Consider the following 23993-nt stretch of genomic DNA (forward strand, 5'->3'; position numbering starts at 1 on the left):
GTAGGAATACGACAATGGAGAAATACTCCATTACAAGTAAAAGGTCTGAATTGAAAATCATACCGTCAGCAAAATGTACTTAAAGTATTGAAATTACTGATGCACTGACATGTAAGTGGCATTTTAATGTTGTAACCTGTTGGGTAGCTTAATCTACATCAATGTGGAGTAAAAAAAGTAATTTCCCTCTGAAATGCTATGAAGTAAAAGGATAAAGTAGCATAAAATGGAAATACTCAAGTAAAGTAAAGGTACCTAAAATTGTAAATAAGCTAAGTACTTGAGTAAATGTATTGAGTTACTTTCCACCACTGGACAGTTTTAACAAGAAGAGAAAAAACACAGTTGACCCAAGAATTCCTTTTAATGGATGGATGCCAGATCAATTCACAATGATGTACCACTGTACCAACTGTCAGTTCTGCATGAAACAGCGGAGAAGACAATTACCGTGAACATCTACAACTGTTTGTAGTACCTGGGCGATGAAAGAACCAAAAACTAAGGAAAGGACAATAAGTACAATAAGGGTACTTTAGTTTAGTTTTAAGGACATGCAGAGAAAAATTAATCTCCACTTTTTTCCCCATGTAAACAGAGTTGGCATGTGATCGAGGATTTTCCACTAAAAGGATTTGAGTTCAGTCTCTGGCAGCAGGATTTAGCCAATAAATTGCACATTTGGATGACAGGAATCATGGAGTTACTGTTTGCAAACGACACCATCAAAAGTCCTTTGAAGGAGCGGCCTGGCTTTGACTTTGTGTTGGTTACAAAGACCGACAGACAAGAAAAGTCTGACACGGGGGAGGGAGGCAGGTTACGGGAAAGGGGAGGGGGAGTGTTAACTAATGTCCTTTGATGAATTTCAAGGCACCAGCACAACTCTCATGGTGTTGGTGTAACCGGCGCCTGGGCGCCAGCCGGTCACAACAATGGCCACATCACCAGACTTGAAGAATTTGTGGTGCTTGCCTAAAGATAGAGGGGAAAAAAAGAGCCGTTGAAGGATATGAACAAAATGCCTATTGGCTTTTCTCTCCTTCCAAACTATTTTATTATAGCTTTAAAACTTTCAACACAAGACAACACTCACCAACTTCCAGGGCAAAGTTCACACGCAGGTCAACGTCCTCAGCCCAGACGTCGTTGGCAGGCTTGGTGTAGAGCACAGGGTAGACGCCACGGTACAAGTGAGCCTGGCGGGCAGTCTGGCCACAGCGGGTCACGGCAATGATCGGGGCACGGGGCCTGTACCTTGACAGCATGTGAGCGGACCTGCAGGTAACAGGTACAAATTATAACACAGATGTAGCACTGAAAATATTTCAACATCAACACTGGTCTGAATGAGTGCCAGTGGAAACAAGTCGTACGGCAAACCTGTTAGCCCTACGACTGAAACATTATTTCTGACTGCTTTGATTATGCCGTTATCATTATGAAATCCTCCCAGCTGACAGTGTTATGTCCTCTGTATCATGTGCTGTGAGGATGAGCTCCGAGATGGAGAGGAATGAACAGGGAGTTAAAATTAACTTGTAAAATGTCAGGGTTCAGATCTCAAAAGGTCAAAAGCGGAGCACAGATTGTGAGAGCAGTAAAAGCTGGCACACCTCATGTGTGGGCTTGTGTGATGGAGGGAGCAGAAGCGGAGGGACAGAGAAATATTTTAATGCACCAGTTTCTTTGTTCACAGTGGACGCCGTCGAAGATATTATGACTCAGAGCTTTACAGAGGAGATTTACAGGGGGTGGACTTCTTCTTGAATTCTCACCTGCCAGTCTTGGTGAGCACGATGATTGCGCTGGCGCAGCACTTGAAGGAAGCCTCCACGGTACCGATAGCGACGGACTCTGTGGGGTCACGGGTCAGATGAGAGGTGCGACGCAGCTCCTCGAAGATCTGCCTGTGGAACATGGCTGCCTCAGCTTCACGGGCAATCTGAAGATGTGAGAGCAAAAATTATAATAATAATAAAAAAACAACTGATTATAGTAATGTCAGTCTGCAGTCACACAGCTGCAGGAGTTAGTTTGTATCGAAAAGTCTTCATACCTGAAAGCACACTGAGACATGAAGCTAAACAACAGCGGCGGCCATGACGTCCAGGGACTGTTGCTGTGCACTGCAGATCCTCAGACACATGCTAACTGAGCAATATGATCACACAGTTAAAGCACATAGAAAGTCACAAGAAAAGATGTTGTTTGGTAGCAGTTGGACGGAGGGTGGGGTGGTTGCAAAAGGGATACACAAAGTGAGCTGAACAAATTCTAAACAAGCTGTTAGTAAAACTCAAGCTGATTCCACTGGTGTGTTCAAAATGTGGAAGCTATTTTTCCGCATCATTCTACATGATCTAGAAAATGTAAATCTAGATCACATCACAAAACAAAACATTAATTTTGTCAGTGTGTTGGTTACTTGTTTATTCTTCATGACCTTGATAATCCCTGAACTGGGGTTGTACCATTGTGGAACTTATAGTCAGATGATGATAATAATTTTAAAGCTGCACAGTTCTTGTAAAAGAAGCTCAAACGTGGATTACTATGTATTTCTCATGGTCAATCCATGACCAAATTTAACTGATAATATAACTATGACAAGAGCAAAATTCCACTGCAGAAGTTTTTCTTTCTCCTTTAGGTGCAACAGGCGGCTTAGGTCTCACAAAATATTGCATGTAAGGTACTGACAAAGAAATAAAAAAGTGCAAAGCCATTCAGTTACCAGCATCGATGTTTTGCTTGATCATGTGAACTTCTGTAGCTTGTGTCATGAAAAACATTGTTGTTTGGCAGACAAATCTCAAGACTCAGATGTTCAAGTTTGTCAAGAGCACGTGAATGCATCACATGCTACAGTGTACAGTGTAGGGGAGCTTTTATACTGATAATGCAGGCTTCTTCACACTGACAGTTTTGAGTGAATATATCTGCTTCAGTTGCGTAAAAACCACATCTGCACACTTTTTAAGATCAAATCTAGTAAACTGTCTAAAACGTGCTGAAACACTACTCAAGTCCTTCAACACTGAAAGATTCCTTTGTCGTGCACCCATACAGTGAACATGACATAGTACTTAGGGAATGGGACCCGAAGCTCTGCTCCTTACCAAGTGCTGTGTGCGCACGGCCTCCAGGGGGTAGTCTCCCTTAGCGGTCTCACCACTGAGCATGATGCAGTCATTTCCATCCAGCACGGCGTTGGCAACATCACTAGCCTCAGCGCGAGTAGGGCGAGGTTTCTTGGTCATGCTCTCCAGCATCTGTGGGAGAAAACATTACATATCATATATGTCTGTACACACATTTTGATACACTTTTCTTTTGAAAACAGGATTCTTTCGTGATCTGCGTGGTATTGTGTCACAGACCTGTGTGGCACAGATGATGGGCTTGCCGATCCTGTTGCACTTGCCAGTCATCATCTTCTGGGCGATGAAGACCTTCTCTGTCGGGATTTCAATGCCCAGGTCTCCACGGGCAACCATGATGCCATCACTAGCCTCCAGGATCTCATCAAATCTATCAGACAAAAAGACAAAAAACTTTAACAATTATCCAAAGAATCAGACCTGTGCAGATCTAACTGTGACCACCGATCATCCACCCACCTGCGCACACCCTCGTGGTTCTCCAACTTGCTGATGATCAAGATGTGCTTGCCCTTCTCACCGAGTGCTTTCCTGACAGCGTGAACATCAGCACCCTTACGGATGAAGGAGGCGAAGACCATGTCAACACCCTGCTCCACGCCAAAATGCAGGTCCTGAATGTCCTTCTCAGACAAAGCAGGGAGATCAACAGCAGCTCCGGGCAGGTTGACGCCCTTCTTGCTACCCAGCATACCACCATTCTCAATCTCACAGCTCAAGTAGTCGGCGCCTTGGGACACACAAAATATAGACAAACTTATTTTCCACAGTTAGGCAGAAAAAAAAAAAAGGAACAAACAGGTGATTATTTGTGTGCTTACCAACTTCTTTGACTTTGAGGGAAATCAGGCCATCATCAACGTAGACGTGGCTTCCGGTCTGCAAAACCTTGGTGATGTTCTTGTAGTCGAGCCACAGAACTTTTTCATCACATTTCTCCATGTAGTGGTCGTCGAGTGTAAGTTTGATGGTTTCACCCTTCTTCAGCTCAACCTCAGCGGTGCCACTCTAAACAAGGCGAGAGGGAAATTTGTTAATTCTCAGGCTGAACATCACAGCAGGAAACCTTAATTTAATTATTTGTTCAATAAGTCACAACTGTCCCCCTCTAAGCCCTGGTAATTTGGCAAGAACTCACGCCCTTGATAAGTCCGGTCCTGATTTCCGGTCCCTTGGTGTCCAGAGCAATGGCCACGGGTCTGTAGTCGACAGATCCTGGCCCGAAGCTCTCAATTGCCTCACGGACATTCTTGATGGTCTCAGCATGGTACTATACGATATGGGGTGACATTGAAAACCACTGAAAAAATATTACACTAGTGATTTGTAATAGCTCATTTTTACAAAGCGGTACAATGTTTTTATTTAGTTGTCAAATTCTTAAAAAGTAAATGAAGTATGTACAACAGCAGGTGGACAAACTTGGTAACGCAGTAACACAGGCAGCACGGCGCTGGTTACATAACTATGTATTCAGTCTTGACAACTGCAACACACATTTTTAGGACATGACATTGTTCCATTTCATTGTACATAAATAGCTGCGCACAGACTATCAGGTATTAAAGGAATACTTTCCAAAATATTTAAGCTGTAGCCTTAACAGCAGGATGTTTGACTAATTAAATCAAATATTTAATTTCCTTCTCAATGTGACAGACATGTGCAACTACAACGCTGTCTGTCTACAGCTATGGATCTAGTAAATGCATACTATGTGCCAGAATAGCAGAACAGAATAGCATAGTCTAACCTGAACACTACTGTTTCTAGTTAATAATGAACGCCTCGCTGTGGCCTCTCTACATGCCTTCTGCTCATACTGTTGCTGCAAGTGTGACTCTCAGGGAAGAGACCTATTTATATCTGCACTGACAACTGACACACCAATGAGACACAGGTCAAATTTATTTTGCCTTTCTCATAAAAAATCATGTATGCACTTTGTTGTGTTTTTCTGCAGCTATGATTATCCATTTTATTATTTTTTGTCGCTGGCAAATGTTGACATTTTTCTTTTTCTTTTTTTATTTAGTAGTGCTGAACTACACGCCACTGTGCAGGCAATTCAAAAGCCACTATGAGAATTGAGTTACAGTGGAAAGAAAATCACTGCAGTTAACCTTTAAAGATCCAAATATCAACTGTGGGTGTTCATACTACATCTGATGATAGACTTGATGGCTCGTCCACTCAGGTGACAGTGAAAAAGGTAAGGAGGCATGACTTTTAAAGGTGAGGGGTCAGCAGCATAAGGTCGGCCAATGAGATACAGTTGGCTTGCTGAATCAAAGGCCACACCACAGAGCCAGCACTGAAGGGGCAAGTACAGGCTCATAGATCGCATTACAGCCACAGACAGTCACCAGGCCACAAGAGTAATGTCACGCTACTGCAGCTGTAAAGAGTAAATTCCCCAATGATTCCCTCGCAGAGGGCAGAGATACTGCTGCAGTTAAAGCTCTCAGGCATGTTGCACTGTCGGACATGCCCAAATCTGCGATGTCATGGCAGGCGCTTTGCCTTTGACATCTGTTGGTAAATCATCTGCTGTAACTACTTGAGAAAGTGCGGCAGCCTAGAAGGTTTAAGAGATGTAAATAGTAAATCAGAGGCAGGCACTTCACTCACCTCATGTGTGCCATGAGAGAAGTTCATTCTTGCAACGTTCATCCCAGACTTGATCATTTCCTTGGCGATCGCCACAGATCGGGAGGCAGGTCCTACATCGAGACAGGTGAATGAATACAAAGAGACAAAGGACTAAATGTGTGTGCATTTGCAAGGTCATATGGATGTTTCAAACCTAGATACATTAAGATAATCATTGGATGATTTGTGTACGGAGACATAAATCAATGGGCTTTGGAAAAGTGTCTGACCGATTGTGCAGACGATGCCAGTGTTGCGAGACACAGCAGGTATGGAGTCAATGTCCAGCAGACACATGTGCTCAATGTAAGTGTCCGCCATGGCAGCATGCAGCTGCTGGGTGTGGATGAGGGAAGCGCCTGAATCCTTTGACTTCGACATGATTGGATCTGTGTCTGCAGGAAAAGTCCTGGGGAGACAGAGAGGGAGACAAGAGAGGTGATTGATTAGTATCTGCCGGCTCTACATGTTACATTTCTTACAGGTTATTGAGAAGATTTTTTTCATGGGTCAAAGACAGAGAACAGTCCAAGTGAATACTTTGACTTTTCATCTAAATGTTGACACAGTGGCTTCACTTTAAACCAAGAAGTTGTAGTAGAAGCTACCTATAAGCAAGAAATTATCACAAAAATGATATGGAAAAAAAAAATCAGACACTATGAAGGAATATATAATAAGAATCTAGTATTGATCTCAATGGAAAGGTAAACACTTATAATAAGGTGTGACTCCTCCATGGATTAATATTAAGTTTACCAGGGAAGAGTGGCTGTGCTGGCTGACCAGACAGTCTGTGTCCAAAAGCAACAACAACAGTATGTTCCTGGCAAAGAATAATAACCCCAGGAGGAAAGGGAAAAACATTATCTACACTGCCTGCAGGGAAATGCTTGTGGAGTATCCAAACAATGCACATCAAAAGGACAAGGCAGAGATATTGGGATTCATCTTACAGTACTGCTACCATAGAGGAATGCAGCATGCGTTACAAATCTGTTGTCATGTCAGTGCAGTGAAACACGGTGTGTGTGTGTGTGTGTGTGTGGGCTCAGACACCATTCCAGCCCTCAGCATTCACCTAAAATATCGTGTTCAGCTGCGAACATTTGTGGAGTGTAGAAACGTATCACCAGAAAAAAAAAAAAAAACATTAGAAAAATTATGTTGAAAAAAAAGATAAAATCTATTATAATTAAAAGATAAAAGGTGATGTTTTTACATACATGACATATTACAACTCCCAGGCAAAAGCCACCTTCCCAGTATTTATGAATAATGCAGTTTACAAAAGCTCTGTGTCATTATTGTAACAGCTAATTATTGAAAAATTAATCACCAGGCATTTTGCTGCTATTTGTTTCATTAAGAAAGAAAACTTTCTTGAAGTATGCAGTTTCAGTAGAAAAGATTGTCAGTATTCAGATAGGACATATGACATGTATATAGGATATGTATTTATGCTAAATGAATATGATCAATGAATAAATACAATCACACATGAGTAGAAAATCATATGGAATTTTAACAATTCCGTATGAATAAAATATTAATATATGATCCAATTATGTTTGGAGAAGAAAAATTTGATCTGATTGAAACGAATTTTTTTTCCCCACCATTAAGGGAAGTAAAAATTTTACTTTAACATGAACACATCTCATGACATTGCATGCAAAATCTCCTCTTCACTCCCTTTGTCATACAGTTCAATCTAGTTGCAACTACTCACCTACCGGGTGAACTTTGCAGGGACCAAATGCAACCGGTTCCGCTGGAGCGACAGACTTTATTCCCGTCGCCAGCCGGGACTACTTTCCTGTGTGACCGACACCCGGTGACACGGGATATAGAGCGCGACAGTTAAGGCAATATTTCAGATTTGTACGGCGAGTTAAATGTACCTTTTTTTTTTTTTTTTTTACATTGAAGTTGTTGTTTTTTTTTAACGTAACTAAGTCAATATGAAATTCCCAGATACGAGTTGGAGGGATATTGAGGGAGGATACAGGTACAAGTTGTTGTTCGCCGGGCCATTCGCAGAACTCTCCGCCGGTACTTCATCGTGAGCCTGGTCCATCTGAGGCGCCTAGGAGCGACGGTCACTCCATGCTGATTGGTTCATATCTAATACCATAAAGCAATGTTAAGGAAAAAAATAGACCTTTATCAACAAAAAGAAAACCAGAATGACATTTTGATTGTAATTTGAGCTGCTTAAAAAAATACACATTATCTTCTCTGCTTATGTGCTTCTATGACTATTATTGATATTATTATTCTCCTTTTCTTTACCTTATTCTAGGGCTTATACCAATATCAGATGTCTTATGGTTGTTTGTGTTCGTACCTTGATAACACCTTTTGTCAAGATGCTCCATTGTTCCAGACGCACATGCACACCTAGTCACAACTTAATTATTTTGATTTTCACTATTTATTTTGATGCTGTCAGTGTTTCTCTGCTTTTATGGGTTCTCTCATTTTGAAGCTGACAAATCACTGCTCCTCCCCCCTGTTAGCCTTCACATCGTACTGTAATTTTAGGTTGATTTATGAGATCAGCAGGGGCGGAATTGTACAGTGCAGTATGACCGCCCAAATGCATTCACTTAAGAGCTTCATATGCTCAAACAGAGTCTCAAAACTAATGCACGCATACACAAATACATGCAATAAACTCAGTCAGGTATAGTGAACACATGTCACACTTTTACCAAAAATAGACAGCAGCAGAATCACCATAGATGTGCTACCCCTCCATACATCTGGTCCCTGTAAATTCTTTCAAGGTATTTTATAGTACATTGTATATATAGTTGAGCCATATTGGGCTCCATGAAGCATGACCAACATATTAGGAACATGTTTTACCACAATATAAAACTAGATCCATTCTGTGTCATGCTCAAAATATGTGTGCACTCTCCTCAGTGTTGTCAAAACGCGCTGTCTCTGCCCTGCTCTGCAATCATTTCATCTACTGATAGGGGTACTCCATTTTTTTTAACAACTCCGAATGTGTCTAATCCTTTTTCAGTTGCACATTATTTTTATATTACTTCAGTTTTAGCAGCCATATCAATTTCAATTATCGTAGAAAAGAAGAAGAAGGTGTCTAAAATATTGCGTATAAATGGGATGAGAAGGCTCAGGTTTGCTCTTCTACTGTGGTTATGTGTTGTTGTTTTTTTAGTTTTTTTTTTTTTTAAAAAGCACTGAGATAAGAGCAAAACTTGAGTCTCAATTTGATGACTAAAAACACTAATTAACTTGACCAGAAATATGTAGTGAGTCCTGAAATTTTTTAAAAACAACAAAACAATTTGTAACAGATAGGAATAATGTCTGTACGTGTTTAATGCCCTGCAAAGCAGTTTGACAAGGTAAGAAATACATTTTACAGCATTTCATCTGTGACTGTGTGGCATTTATGACTTCTAAATATTCTTGGAACGTTTGGATGCTGTGGATGCTGTTCATCCCCCTCCTGTCCATGTAGGGATAAATGAACAACCTAAAGTACTAAAAAGCTGGTTTGGAGTCCGTGGAGCCACAGGCTGCAGAGAAATGCCTGCAGTACTGACTTCCACTCTAAACAAGGGTTAAAGCCTGAGATTAAAACAATAAATCATTATTTTAAAACATTCTCCTGCTAATTAAAATTAGGAATCTCCTTCGTAGAGCATTTTGTTAAACCAATTTTTGTTCTAAACAACAGCAACTTATGACTGTTGCCCTGATATATATTTTTTCAATTGCAGTGTATCACAGATGTATTCATTATGTAGTTTGGGTTTTTTTTGTTGTTGTCCATAGTGGTTGGAAATTATTTTTTGGAACTGCCCAGATGGCTCACATTAATAATTATTTGCTTGTATAATCTGTGTATGGTTCTGTGAATGTGTGTATAGTTTTGTTTTTGGTTGTTAAACATGTGGGATTTAATGTTGGGAAGGGGCGTTGTGAGGTTTTCACTGAGGCAAACCCGAGGACGCCTGTGGTTACGCGTGGCCATCTGGCACACCTGTTGGTAATAAGTTGACTGACAGTCATTGTTGTTACTGCACACTGAAGAAGGCATAGCTGAAACGTTTCGCCCCCCGTGCTCGTGTCTGACAATTTAAACTAAATAAAAGGAAATATCTAATGGATTTGGGTGAGCACACCCTTTTTCTGCTTTGAAAAATGATATACAATGAAATGGTCACAGCTGTTAGTTCTTCCTTCCAAGTGTGCTCATGTAGTTTTGACACATTCACAACATCACGGTAGCACATAAGTAACTGTGTTGATTTGACATCAACATGTATGAATTGTCTTGTGTGATCTTACATATGACATTGTAAGAGATAGGGCAGTAGACAATTAGTACATATGCAATTAGCATATGACTGTACATTGGTATGAACTGGAAAGCAGTGTTCCTCTCTCTCAACAACAGCTCTCTCTTGTGGACGATTGGTTGAATTGTCTTGAGCTTTTGGTTTTTTTGGGGGTTTTTTTTCCCTCCCACTGGGTGACAGTGACACCCTGCTGCAGTTAACTGTGGTGGATTACTGTATTTATTTATAGTACATTATGTATCCGTAAGGCTCTACTTTTCTCTCTACTGTCTCATTATCTCATCTCTCTGCTCATGTCAAAAACACAGTAACAAGACTTTTTTTTTTTTTTGTTCAAACTCAGCTTGTTTCCTCAGCTACTTTTGTTTTCTTCTGTTTCAATTCAGGAGTTCGATCAGCCAATCAGGTTGCTTGATACTCAGCTCCACACGACCACAAAACACGCTGTTGATATTCACCTTAACAAAGTAAATAAGAAAAGGACTATTTGGAGAAAGTGGCAATTCCTTCATTAAGTTAATGGATGAACTGTCAAAATTCCATATAAAAAAATTTTTTTTGTCAAATATATGTTAAATATAGGTTATTTATTAAAATGATCTTATATTTCTTCTTTCAAAATTCTCTGGCAAGGCACAATAAGGTTTTTGATTTTTAAAAACTGATTATTTTCCTGTTTGTGAGTTTATTTAAACAGCGCAGGTCAATATGAACCATAACATAATGGATTCTTTTTGATATAATAGGCACGTTCAAGAAAACTTTAAAATCTAAATATCATTCCATATAATTTTTTTCTTTAATGTTAAAGAAATGTATGTTTATATTAATAGTGTGATGGAATTGTGTTTATCTGCATTTTGAAATGGTTTTACAAGCAATTTTATTGTATCAATGTCTGTGTTTTGTGCTGTTTCATATGTACTTTCTTGTTGAGTTTTGTGTATTTGTATAAAGGCCTATTAAGGGTCAGGCACAGTGAACTAGCTCATACTATAAATGCTGCGGTTTGTGACACTGGACATGCTATTTTACTTGTTCCTACAAAAATATACACATTAATGAAATAAGAAATGTTTATTTTTTTTCTAGTAAATGAAGTCTCTTGTGAAAAATAGATCTTGATCTCAATGAGACGACCTGTTAAGGATGAACAAAGGATTAACAAACATATTTATTTGAGTTTACAACCTGATGTATTCTCATCGTTAAATGTTAGCTCTCAATAAAAGCTGCAGTAGACACTGTGCAGAGCTGGTTACTGTGGAAGAGCTGCTCTTCATCGTGAACTTGCTGTTCATTTATCTCGCTGGCCTGACAGAGAAAGCCTTAAAGCTATGATATAACAGTAGGTGTATAAAATGAGAAGTGGGTGGATACAACCACACAAAAACTACACAGTATAATATAATACAAGACAACTGCCCTGCAGCAGATACTACCTCATGGTGTTCTTCTCATACTGTGTCTGAGATGTGTTGACTCTCCTCAGCAGAAACTTTATTTGCTTTGTATTTGATTTGATTCTTAGTTGTTCACAGACATCCTTGACAATGGTAGTATGCAGTATAAAGTACAAGGATTCATGATGTGCCCACCCACTATAAATAAACACAGCCACGTATCCAACACCCACCCATGTCTAAGTGGATTACTCTGAGAAAAGCACTTGTAGAGAAAAGACTTGCATAGATGTGTGCAGACCGAGAAGTGTTTAATCTGGCCAGACTGCAGAGCAGCAGGCGACTGCTAACAAGGGTAACTGCCGATTAAGGTCAGACTGCAGCGCAGCAGGCAGACAGGACGACTAATAAATGCCAAACATCACCCAAATCGCCATGCTTCAAATTTGCCACCAGGGATCTTTGTTCTCATCACAGGCTTAAAACTGATTCATGAACCTGACTTTCAAGAGGCTGGAGGATGGTGTGATACATTGATTTGTTTTGTTTTTCTCCCCTCCTCTTTTACAAAGGGATGTACTATAGAGGCATTGTGCCGGATGGCACTCATCATCAGTCAAATAGGACAAAAGGTAGTGTAAGAGTGGGATCAGAACCTTGGGGCCGCACGTTTTCTCTCTGGGTCAGGTTCAGCTGATCGAGCTGTCAGTATCTGCAGTCAGTCATGTGACGCTGAAGTCCGAGACAGAACATGTGGGACTTCCTGCTGTTCAAAACCAGAGGGGGAGAGGACAGCCAAACACAGACAGCCAGCCGAGCCATCAAACAGAAATATTCATTTGTTTTGGTCACATATGGACTTATGACTTTTTTAAGGTATTAAATGGATTTTCTCATCAAGGAAAGGCAAGAATTTTATTTTGTGACTTGTGTGTCACTAATACCTCATAGCCAGTATGTTCTTGTGTCCATTGCAGAGGTAGCTGAACTAATTAGGTTTTTCTGTTACCTTGGGTCAGTCACAGTGGAGTAAACAGGCTGTTGATTGTTAATGAAGAAGTGCCAAAGAACTGAATGCATGGTGAGTCCTCACTTTTCCTCTCTTTTTCATGTGTTGTATTCTTATATCACAGAGTCTGGATTTGTTTTTAGGGTAGTAAGTTGTTTGCGCTGAGAGCCAATAGAGCTTTCTTTTTTTTTTTTAAGGCAAAGCTGTTAGTTATCAGTTAATTGATTAGTGGGTCGAAAGGAAATTAATCTGTAACAATTTTGATAATGGATCAATAGTTTTCATTCTGGTTCCAAATGTGAATATTTTTTGGTTTTCTTTGTCTTGTGTTATAATAAATTTGAATATCTTTATGTCTGGGACTGTTGGTCCGACAACTGTCAAGACATTGGAATAAATCATCTTGGGTCATTGTATCGACAAAACAATTAACTGATTAATCAGAAACATAATTTGCAGATTGATTGACAATTAAATCAATCAATCAATCTATGTTACACACAGAGGAGGTTATATTACATCAAATGTATCACATATCCTGTATTGAAATGCTCATTGTCTTAAGAGGCCGTAGTACTATATCCTCTATATCCTCTAAGTGGCCTGCAAATCAATGGCAGCCTCAGCCGTATGATTAGTTGACTTTGTTTGGGATGACAGAAGGAACTAATCAGCTGCGTTAATAAGAGGATCTTCTGATTGACAGCTTTTCCCATTAACCCGACAGGAGACTGAGTGCCTACAGTGGACCGACAGCCAAACTGACGAGGACAGTGACATAGAGGAGACCCTGCATGGAATACATGTAAACATCCCTCTCAGTATCCTCATAGCGAAATGAATATTATTGTAGCATAATTCTAATAATTATGAAATACCTAAGTAAAGAAAGTTATCTTGAGAAACTGTTGCATGTGAAGTTATGATTAAAAAAACACAAATCATCAAATGTTACTGGGTGTTCGAGTGGAAACGGCTCCCTTTGGTTTGCATATTGTGGAATAAAGTTTGCTTATAAATTCTAAAGAGAAAGGAGATAAGATAGAGTGTTATCCAAATTTTCTATCTTAAGAAACTTCTTGTCATGATGGGAATAATAGCATTGTTCTCAGCTTTTGTTGAAGAAGTCTGTGTGGTTTAATCCTTCAGCCCCCTGTGGTGCTGAGCCGTTTGGACCATAAGGTAAGTGTGTTAGCGTTTGTCTCGGCAGGAGAGCTGTGCCACTGACCTGTATCACCACCCCCAGCTGGAGACAGACATCGAGGCGGTCAGGAGATTGTATTCAGACTCTGCGGTCTCTGTCAGGTGAACGTCTGAACATCATTTCTTATCGGTGGCCTTAAAGTGAAGGGACCCCCGCAGCTTTTCTGCATTGTCAAATTTTCTCCTCCTTTTCTTCTGCTAGGGAGTATGGTTCAATTGATGATGTGGACGTTGACTTAAACATTAATGCCAGCTTTTTGGATGTAAGTTAAATCTACAGCACTGTTAAAACAGTTGCAGCCAGAAGTTTACATATACTTGTGAGGGACCTATATATTATGGCAGCATTTGGATTATAATTATTTCTGCACGTCCTTTTCACAAAAAAACAAAAAAAACAAATTTGGTTCATTTCACATACTAATCCTCTGAAAATATAACAGACAAAAGCATCTCTTCAGCTCAATGAGCCGCCTCATCAACCAGCTTCTAGCAGAATTCTGTTTGACTAGTCTTCTTGGTTGAATTCAACGAAATTTGTTAGTTTTCTTGCTTGGATTAATCTTTTCAGGGCAGTCCACATATTTCCAATGTGGTTAAAGTCAGGACTTTGGGAAGATCATTCCAAAAGCTTAATTTTAGCTTGGTTTTACCATCCCAGAACCATTTCTGATGTGAGTTTATGGTCATTGTTCTGTTGGAACACCCAGTTGCATCCGAGATTTAACTTTCTAACTGATGGTAATGTTCATTCCTCATTATTCTGTCCACTTAGTGTAATGTATCAGTTCCACGGCCTAAGGGCATGATACTACCACCACCATGCTTGACAGTAGACCCAGCCTCACTTTTCCTGCCCCAGACAAACTTCTTTTCACTGTGGGAAAATGATGCCTATACATGCAGCCAAACAAACCCTATTTATACAGGCACAGAGAAGTTACCAAATGTACTAAATCATAATCAACTGACACGAAGTTAAGAGGCAGTATCATAACGTTAAGACATCTTTATAAATTCCTATATCCCCAATATTTAGAATAAATAGTATGGTAGGTTGCTGTACTGTATATTAGTGACCCATCAGGTTTTGAGTGAGGAGACACATAACAAATTTGTGAAGGAAACCAAACCCATTTGTTTTGTTTTGTGACAGAGAAGTTCATTTCCAAATCATTCTGTCAAAGAATAAGAAGAGTTGCAGAAATAATTGAAATTTCCAAACTGCCAGTGACGTAAATGGCCCGGACAACTGTATGTAAACTTTTGACCACAACTGTACATGCATTTACTATACTGACACGTTTGCTGGCATGACAACTGGACGTGTTTAATATCATGACACTGTTTGTGTGTGTCCACAGGAGGAGGTGGCCAAAGCCTGGAGGATTAATCCATCAGAGCCCATTGTTATCCGTCTCCACTTTTCTCTCTCTCAGTATCTGGATGGACCTGGTGAGCATCAACGACACTGCTGCAGAATAACTGTACTGTAAATCAGTGTGACAGCTGATTAAGTGATTTTTCACACTGCAGCACCTTCAGTTGAAGTCTTTCAGCCATCCAACACGGATAATTTCAGTCTGGGGAAACAATTACAGAAGTGAGTGTTTGTATCATAATTTTTATGGCAGTGCTGCGATTACTCAGCACAATGTTGTAATGATGTAGGTTTTTATTCATTGTTCCGCTACCGATTGCATCGAGACTAGCTCTTCTAACTCTTTCTGTTCCCCAGCATTCTCGCAGTCTTCATAGCTCAGGAGTGGGAACACCTGACGAACGAGAACATCGTAGTCCAACAGAAGAGCAGACACAGCCGGTTCAGGCCAAGTGGAACCATCAAGAAATTTCGAGCAAGACTGAGCATCTGGTTACCACTATCAAAGTATGTGATGATTTCATTCATTCATTTTTTATTTTTTTTATATATTCTGTTTTATTTCTGACTGAGTCTGTCTTCGAATATCTGTTCACTTCTTCCTCACTATGAGCTCAGGTCAAATGAGCTCCGGGAACCAACTTTGAGAGGGAGGAAAATTTTACCATCAATGAAACTGAGGCGTTTCACAAATCATACAACCTCCTACACCATCAAGAATCCCACAGGAGAGCTCTTCACCTACACATCCAGTGGGAAGGTGAAGAGCATCGCTTAGGATAATTCAGAAATACATTTCTTTGAGATTCACTGAAATATTTTATGGCCACAGCTGCTGTGTTTGCATCAGTTATTCCCAGCAAATACACTCTCCCGCTCCGTCTCATGTTCTGACAGTGTTTATTAAAAGTGTTTGTGTACCTTCTTCCACAGAGGGTGGCGGTGTCAGCAGTCAAATCATCAGCACAGCTTAGTACCAAACAGCTGATAGAGCTGCTCTTCTCCTCCCAGGCCATCGGGCACTCTAAGACCACCCCTACTCTGCAGCATGGCTTCTTAGTACAGGTAAAGCCTTTTCCTGATATGATAAATTATAGATCGTATCATCATTACAAACATAGTAATCTTTGTGGCCCAGAATAGTTCCATTACTTTAAGTCAAAGGAGACTGACTGGATAGTGTGTTTTTGTTTTTTTTTAATTCATTATCATTTGTTGTACACAGATAATGAGGTATGCTGAGCAGAGATTGCCAACGCTGAATGAATACTGTGTGGTCTGTGATGAGCGACACGTGTTTCAGAACGGCCCCATGTTAAAGGTACAATGCTACAAGAAATTAGCAGGCGGTTCAATGGCCGACCCACTGAAGCGAAACTTAAAATGAAGGTGACTGTAAGTACATTGTCACTATTCTTAATACATTTTGTGCGTTTGCAGCCTGCAGTTTGCACGAGGGAGCTGTGTGTGTTTTCCTTTTATACGCTGGGGGTTATGTCTGGAGCTACAGAGGAGGTTGCAACCGGTGCAGAGGTTGGTAACCAATACAGGCACACTCTAATATAAAGTATGAGTGATCATAATGTAGATGTATGTATTCCAGTCATCTCTGTTCTTGTAGGTAGTTGACCTGTTGGTCGCTATGTGCAGAGCTGCTCTTCAGTCTTCACGCAAGAGCATCATATTTGAACCGTACCCTTCTGTTGTTGATCCATACAACCCCAAAGCCCTGGCATTCAGTCCCAAGGTACGAGCTGAGCCAATCTAACTTATTACTGGTTTACTGAAATGGGCTATTTAGTATGTCATTTTTAAAATTCTGAAACAGTCATATTATTTTTTTGTGGCAGAGAAAGAGCTATGATAGGCTGAAAAAAGCACTGGACAGTGTCTTGTTAATCCGGAGGATTCTGAAACAGTCATATTATTTTTTGTGGCAGAGAAAGAGCTATGATAGGCTGAAAAAAGCACTGGACAGTGTCTTGTTAATCCGGAGGATGGCACAGGTGACCAAACTTAAAATAAACCCCACACTCCTGACACTGTTTACACAATTTACATCTGATACTACTTGTCAGAGAATAATCTGAAAGCTGTTCATTGTCTTCCTGACGTCAATTCATCACCAGGGTCCATACTCTGAAATAAAGAAGCAGATGGACAAGATCGATCCTCTCGCTTATCCCTTACTTCAATGGTGAGTGTCACAATCTAAACTAGCCTTTCACTCGTATTTTCATTCCATTTAACACGTGATAACGTCAGAATATTTCTTAGAATCATATCCGGGTGTGTGTTTGTATGTTTGACAACAGGATTTTAGCAAGCAACAGATCACACATTGTCAAGCTTCCAGTGAACAGGGTACGATAGAGCAGTTTACTCTTAGAATCCAGTGTCTTAACACAGTAGCTGAAAGTTTTATAGCAGTAGTAGTTAATAATTAGCAGCCAAATATTATATCATATACTGTGCTTTATGCTTTATATCAATTTTATTTATTTTATTTTATTGCTCTCCCCACCATATTTTTTCATCCCTCGCTCCGCAATAGCACCTGAAGTTCATGCACACACCTTATCAGTTCCTGCTGATCAGCAGCCCTCCATCCAAAGAGGCTCGTTTCCAAACTGCCAGAAAACTTTATGGCAGCACCTTTGCTTTCCAGTGAGTGTAATCTTCATATCAACACTTATTTAATTATTTGCCGCTTCATATGCTCAGCTCTTATTCTCTCATCTCTCAGTGGTTCCCACATTGAAAACTGGCACTCAATTTTAAGAAACGGGCTGGTTAATGCCTCATACACAAAATTACAGGTAGAGTATGAAAATACCAAAGTCTATACATTTCACAGCAGAGATTTCAACCCACAAAAGTATTACGTGTACATTCAGACTTTTGAAAGTTATTTGACACCAAGCTGAAGTTTTCAGTAGCAACCATCTTTTTTTTTTTAATCTCTGTTCTATTAAAGCTTCACGGAGCCGCATATGGGAGAGGCATCTATTTGAGTCCTATCTCAAGCATATCTTTTGGATATTCTGGTACGAAAGGCACACTTTAATGTTGGTCCTAATAGTGTGCGTATAAAACTACATAATCATTCTACAGATTTTACGTTTTTGAAACATATCCTTTGTTTTTGTTCAGAGATGGGTAAAGGTCGACACGAAGTAACCACCAAAGAAGAACTCATAAAGAAACACAAGCGAATACACAAAATCACACAGGTAGATTATCATTCACATTTGTTCAGACTCTGCCTAGATGCTCTTTGTAGAAGGACATCTTCTTTCATGTTTTTTGTATCTCATCCTGTGTTCTCACCTTGTTTTAGGAACAGCCGGGGCGAGCGAGGTTTCTGCAGGGCAGGAACCTCAACTGCATAGCACTCTGTGAGGGTAAATATGAGATGCCATAGTGTAACAAAGAGCCTTGATTTAACAATATAAGGTGTTATTCTGTGACATTGTTTTATAAATGGTGCCTGTATGTCTTCACAGTCATAACTTCAAAAGACCTTCAAAAACATGGGAACATTTGGGTGTGTCCGATATCCGACTATGTGTGCACGCGTTTCCTGTTTGTGTGAGTGAAATACAAAATGTCAGAATTAATTGTCTGAAAAAACCCTTTTCTGGCTCTCAGTGCAATCAGATAGTTCCAGACTATATTTCAGATTTCTGAAACAGTCCACTTTTGTCTTTCTAAGGTATGAAAATGGTCAGGTGGGAGATGTCCACATCAACACTCAGGAAGCCAGTATCCACAGGGAAATTCTACAAGTAATTGCTTCAAAGACGTGTTGAGAAAAACAAATACATGCACAATGCGCACACATACTATATCCACACATTTCTTTATGATTAGAGTGTAGATTTCATATAAAAACATGGACTGAGAGTAGATCTTAGATTGTTCGTGGCTAAACTCATAATGTTTGTTTTTTATGAGTTTGACAAGTGAACATTAAACAATGAGCTGCCTGATATTACATTTACCAGCTTTTACTTGAATAAAAAAAACACCAACTTGAAGGAAGGAAAATACTTCACAAAGCTGAAAGAGGCATCTCTTCTTTCTTCTGTAATTATATTAGATGATATATTTTTGCCTTATATCTTAATTTACAGTGTGATATAATTTAAATCTGTTTCTACCGCCAGTGTCATAAGTCTGTAATGTAAGCACATATTTTGTACATTTTTCTAACCACACATTTTTAAAATGAAAGTTTACAAGATTTGCTAATTATGTTTAAACAGATCAAATGTTTTCCTTTTACTTGTTAATGCAGATTGCCCGTAACTCAAAGGTTCAATTTGTTGCCTGTTATTTGTGTAATATGTTTGTTGTACCACAAGATGGAAGTGTAACCAATAACAAGCCCCTCTGTTGGTCTTCTCATTAAAAACACAAAGCCAATAAAAGCCCATAACTGTTATGTTATGACAGTCATAATTCAAAATTTGGAAACTGCTGCAGATGTTTAAATTGGGTAATACTGTGAGCAGATTCAAAACTTGGGTGTCGAGCCTGTGTCATATTCTTCTTTCAGTAAAAACAACAATAGACAACTACAACCCACACCAGATTTGTCACAGGAGTCACACACAAAAATAAGCTTTGTACTAAAAAAAAAAGCTCATACTAAGAAAAATAAAAAAGAGTTTTTTGTGGGACATGCAATGATTCTGGTGAAACACATCAAAAATACAAAAGTTTTTTATGATGGGAATATATCCACTGATGGATGATTAATTTAATTGCTATTTATGGCCAGTGGATTATTGTCCTGGGAACCAGCTGCAATTTGCTCTGAATATCGACAGTAGTAAGAATCTCAGCTTTGTGCTCATTGTTTGAGTCAGTGAATAACAAGGGGGTGCATACCATCCTTTCAGGCAGAAATGCACCATTATAACAGTATAATGGTACCATATGAGCCCCACAGCTGCCTCCCGACTTCCTTCCATGGCTCAGCTCCTCTAAAGAAAGCAACTATGAAAACACCTCTGTTACCATCTGGACAGAGATCTTCTCTTACAAGTTCTGATTATTATAATTTTTTGCAATTTTGGCATAAAAAGTAGCAGCTCCGAGGTATGATTGTCCTCATAAATGTCATTGGTTCAAAATTATGTAGCAAGCATTTTCTAGGTCAGCCCAGCAGGCAATGGACTGAAGGGAGAACTGTGAAGTTGCTGTAATAGCCCAAAGGAAGACATTTCTCAAGGACCATATGGCTCTCTGATGATAGTGCAGAGGAAAGGCTGTCTCGAAAAATGTGATATACTGTATGTTGCCACAGCTATTGCTCTATATTTCTCTATATCTTTACCCTTTGCAGGTTTGTGCAATATCTACAAAAATGCACATTAAGAATGTCAATAAAATGTGACAATCAAGACCAGTTCGGTTAAAACAAAGAATTGTTTCAACTGCATGCCTTGTTAAATCTCATTAAGGCATGCTTATTCATCCATATAATTCTAGCAACCATATGGACAAATAAAATCTCTAAGCCCTTAAGGGTTTAACAAAAGCTTCCCTCCAAAACCAACAAACTAGAATGTGACAGAAATTATTAAATGTTGCATGTGCCTTTAAGAGCACTATGTCCCACTCTACATGTCTCTCTCTGAGCCTCATATGTGTTTGTTGGCATCAGCTGTCCTCAGTGCTGAGTAGAGCAAGGACATCTTTTCCTTCACGTCAATGGGATTAGAGGAAGAAATGCCCTCTTCATTCTGCTGGCTTTCATCTCGGTGTTCCGAGGACAAAATGGAAATGCAGCATGGACAGAAGACAGAAAGAAGAGCAAGATAAGTCACAAGTTTGGATTGCGAAGCTGCTCAGTTTTTAGTTTCTTGTACAAGTGAACAAGAAACATGCTTCAGATCTCAAGGGAGGTATGCAAATAATCCAAGGCTGCAGGCTCAGAAACAGCATCCTGCACTGTTATTTTTCTGCTGTCTGAGCAATGACTGAACCCAGGGGTCAGATGAAGAGTTCAAATGCTGCACATAGCACTGTAATGGAACCACAGTCTGCTTTATTCAACCCCTCTGCCCCGTCTTCATCTGTGTCTTCAAAACTTGGCCAAAACAACTTCAGGAGAATCAGCCGCACAGAGGACAACAGCCCCTATCCGATCCCTGGCCTAGCAGCAGACATTCTGCACATGCGTGTGAAAGAAGGAAGCAAGATCCGCAATTTACTGCGGTTTGTCACAGCTCGGATGCAAGGGGAGGGAAGAGACAGCGACGGGACATCGCTGAGACAGGTGGTCTTCACTGGCTCAGGCAGGGGAGTCACCAAGACCATAACCTGTGTGGAGATCCTCAAACGTAAAGTGGGAGGGCTGCACCAGGTATCCAAACTCTACTACAAGACAGTGAATGAGGTTTGGGAGAGTCCACAACAAGGAGCACCGGGTAAAACCATGCAGAGGACAGTCCCTGCCATCTGTATCCTGCTCTCTAAAGACCCTCTGGATCCCCAGGAGCCCGGATACCAACCTCCACAATCCCTCAGTGTTCCCACAGAGGACACAGAGAGACACAGAGCTCTGCTCAGGGCGGCTCACAGTCCCTCTTCACAGCACACAGCCAAGAGACTCTGCCTGGATGAATGGAGTGTATGTTCCCCCTGAACGTCCTAAGTCTGAATCCATAATGTTAAATATCAGAAAAAATAACATTTATTAGGTTTGATCAGAGGGTTATTTTTTTTTTTTTTTCAGCTGCATCAAGTTGTTTTGCATCAGTATGCAGCTTCACTGAGAATTTAAAAAAAGGTCATGATACTCTGAATGATTTGTAGCATTACATGTACAGGTTGAAATTTAAAGTCTGTCTTTTACAACACAGTAACTTTGTAATGAAAAATAACATAGGTGATTAAATTATTATTAGCAGCAATGTAAATGGTCATGCTAGTAGTTATATATAAGTAATCTCTGATCGTATTCTGATGCAAAATGTCAACAAAAGCACCTTAAAAGTGCACAAAGTTGGTCAAAGTCATTGTAATTATAAACATCAAGGTTTGCATCAGTAGTCTTTATTGTGTTTTCTACTTTTAGAAGGAATTCATCTACATAATAATGGATCATAAGACAAGAAAGTTTTGGTTAATGGCTGACTTTTACTTTAAGGATATATCGTCATTGAAAAAAATGAACTAGTTTGGAAGTGTATCTCAGCTTAGGTTTTAGACTGTGTTGGAAAGTGTATATGCATCTTTTTTTTTTTTTAAATAAAAATACAAATACCCTATGAAATAGAAGCAGTTCAAAACCTGGATGTTTACAGAGAGACAAATCAATTTTTTCATGTACATTCCCACCTGTATCCCGAAACTGTCAGTGGTCAGTTTATTTTGATCCAAGTCAGTTAGTGCTCTGAGTTACAGTGGAATGTGGCACAGTGAAAAAACAGTATTTAACACCACATGCCTAGGGACTGTTTAACACTCATTCTCATCCTGACAGAATATAGCTGACAGGCAACCCTTATAAAAAATCTGATATTGCTGTAGGGACTAGAGTGTGTGTGGGAAAGCAAGGCTCTATGTGTGCAGCACAGTTTCATACATGGGTTAACTGAAAGTACTGTCACGATGACATTAACTGTGTTTTATACCGTTGCGGCATAGCGTTGTCTAGCAGATGCATCATATTTTAAAGTTCTGCTTGGAGTTTTTATAGCGTCTCACTATAATATTTCCCATGATTACTGAACATTTCTGTGAGATTAATGATGTATGTATGAACATGCTGAACCATTTTCCATAAGGGACAACTCATCTTAAAATGAAGACACACATACATTCAGTTGGCAGTTTATTAGGTACACCTAGCTAAAACTAAAGCAGTCTAATACAACAGACCTGCAATAAATCCTCCTTCATGAAGGTTATAATGTTCACATTTTCTTGAAACTTTTTTTAAAGAGGTGTTAAACTGTATGTTCATTTCGGAGAATGTAGTTTGTGGTGCTGTTAAACTATATTGCATGATATTGAGAGGTGTTTCTATTATTTTGTCCACCCCATTCATATCATTGAGGGTAGACTAAACATCAGAAATACCCCTCTGTATAATGTAATGCAGTTCAGCAGCACCAGAAACAACATCCTCCAAAATAATAACATTTAATTAACCCCTCTAAAAGAGTATCAATTAAACCTGAACATTTTAAACTTCATGAAGGAGGATTTAATGCACTACCGTTCCATTAGACTGCATCAGTTTTAATTAGGTGTAGCTAATAAACTGCCAACAGAGGGTACAATACTGTGTAAAGGTTTTAGGTACAGTAGATATTTAGATTTTTATTTATCACACAGTTCCAGTAGGGAGGCGCCTGATCAGTATCAAATTCATTCTGCAGCAGGAGAACGAGTCCAAACACACAGCCAGATTTATAAAAGAACTTTCTTCAGGGACAGGAAGAAAGAGGAGTGCTGCAACAGATGCTATGACCCCCCAGAGCCCTGATCTCAGCATCAGGGAGACGGTCTGGGATTGAATGAAGAGACAGAAGACGCTGAGACAGACTAAATCCACAGAGGAACTGTGGCGAGTTCTCCAAGACGATTGAAACAACCTGCCTGCCAAGTATCTTCAAAAACAGCGGCAAGTGTGCCTGAGAGTGGACCCATCTTTTGTTTTACATGCAAAGCGTGGTCACATCCAATACTGATTTGATTTAGGGTTTTTCTGTTTACTGCACTTTGTATGAAGTTAATTGATAAATAAAAATTATCCATGGCAATATTTTTTAAATCATCCCCACTTGACTTTTAATGAATAGTTTGGACAGTGCT

At 39.7% G+C, this 23993-nt stretch overlaps 3 protein-coding genes across 4 annotated transcripts; 2 read left to right on the plus strand and 1 right to left on the minus strand.

Annotated features, from left to right (window-relative positions):
- Positions 1-7650, minus strand: LOC120793800 (pyruvate kinase PKM-like). 2 transcript variants are annotated; one of them, XM_040134205.1, is made up of 11 exons: positions 7553-7565; positions 6047-6225; positions 5796-5887; positions 4303-4434; positions 3986-4172; positions 3624-3894; positions 3384-3534; positions 3123-3275; positions 1779-1945; positions 1097-1278; positions 1-975 (listed from the first exon to the last, which is right to left on the minus strand). In XM_040134205.1, the coding sequence occupies exons 2-11, from the start codon at positions 6195-6197 to the stop codon at positions 869-871; spliced, it is 1593 nt and encodes a 530-aa protein (XP_039990139.1). In that variant the 5' UTR covers positions 6198-6225; positions 7553-7565; the 3' UTR covers positions 1-868. The 2 variants fall into 2 exon arrangements, with proteins under 2 accessions (XP_039990139.1, XP_039990138.1); XM_040134204.1 differs by having other exon boundaries at positions 2-975; positions 7549-7650.
- A 2252-nt stretch (positions 7651-9902) lies between these two features.
- LOC120793684 (protein mono-ADP-ribosyltransferase PARP6-like) lies at positions 9903-19032 on the plus strand. The gene is made up of 23 exons (XM_040133964.1): positions 9903-9975; positions 12585-12646; positions 13302-13379; positions 13785-13879; positions 13980-14040; positions 15142-15232; positions 15314-15380; positions 15516-15665; positions 15777-15918; positions 16092-16223; positions 16384-16479; positions 16599-16691; positions 16780-16905; positions 17099-17164; positions 17288-17355; positions 17474-17522; positions 17713-17825; positions 17905-17977; positions 18136-18205; positions 18312-18391; positions 18499-18562; positions 18665-18749; positions 18874-19032. Exons 2-23 carry the CDS (start codon positions 12617-12619, stop codon positions 18968-18970), a joined length of 1926 nt encoding a protein of 641 aa, XP_039989898.1. The 5' UTR covers positions 9903-9975; positions 12585-12616; the 3' UTR covers positions 18971-19032.
- Positions 19033-21144: 2112 nt separating this feature from the next.
- LOC120792882 (ribonuclease P protein subunit p25-like protein) lies at positions 21145-21816 on the plus strand. Its single transcript, XM_040132267.1, has one exon. It carries the CDS (start codon positions 21145-21147, stop codon positions 21814-21816), a length of 672 nt encoding a protein of 223 aa, XP_039988201.1.
- The last annotated feature ends 2177 nt before the right edge of the window (positions 21817-23993 follow it).

Source organism: Xiphias gladius, chromosome 8 (assembly GCF_016859285.1).
Source record: "Xiphias gladius isolate SHS-SW01 ecotype Sanya breed wild chromosome 8, ASM1685928v1, whole genome shotgun sequence".
In the NCBI taxonomy this organism is placed as follows: domain Eukaryota; kingdom Metazoa; phylum Chordata; class Actinopteri; order Istiophoriformes; family Xiphiidae; genus Xiphias; species Xiphias gladius.

Bases quoted from the DNA above. Each gene is read 5' to 3' on its own strand.
- LOC120793684 (XM_040133964.1), top strand. From the start codon at position 12,617: ATGAAGAAGTGCCAAAGAACTGAATGCATG. The intron at 16,224-16,383 runs GTAAAGCCTTTT...TGTTGTACACAG, and splicing joins AGCATGGCTTCTTAGTACAG to ATAATGAGGTATGCTGAGCA. The intron at 16,906-17,098 runs GTACGAGCTGAG...TTTTTGTGGCAG, and splicing joins CCCTGGCATTCAGTCCCAAG to AGAAAGAGCTATGATAGGCT.
- LOC120792882 (XM_040132267.1), top strand. From the start codon at position 21,145: ATGACTGAACCCAGGGGTCAGATGAAGAGTTCAAATGCTGCACATAGC.
- LOC120793800 (XM_040134205.1), bottom strand. From the start codon at position 6,197: ATGTCGAAGTCAAAGGATTCAGGCGCTTCCCTCATCCACACCCAGCAG. The intron at 5,888-6,046 runs GTCAGACACTTT...GTCTCGATGTAG, and splicing joins TGGCATCGTCTGCACAATCG to GACCTGCCTCCCGATCTGTG. The intron at 3,535-3,623 runs GTGGGTGGATGA...TTTGTCTGATAG, and splicing joins AACCACGAGGGTGTGCGCAG to ATTTGATGAGATCCTGGAGG.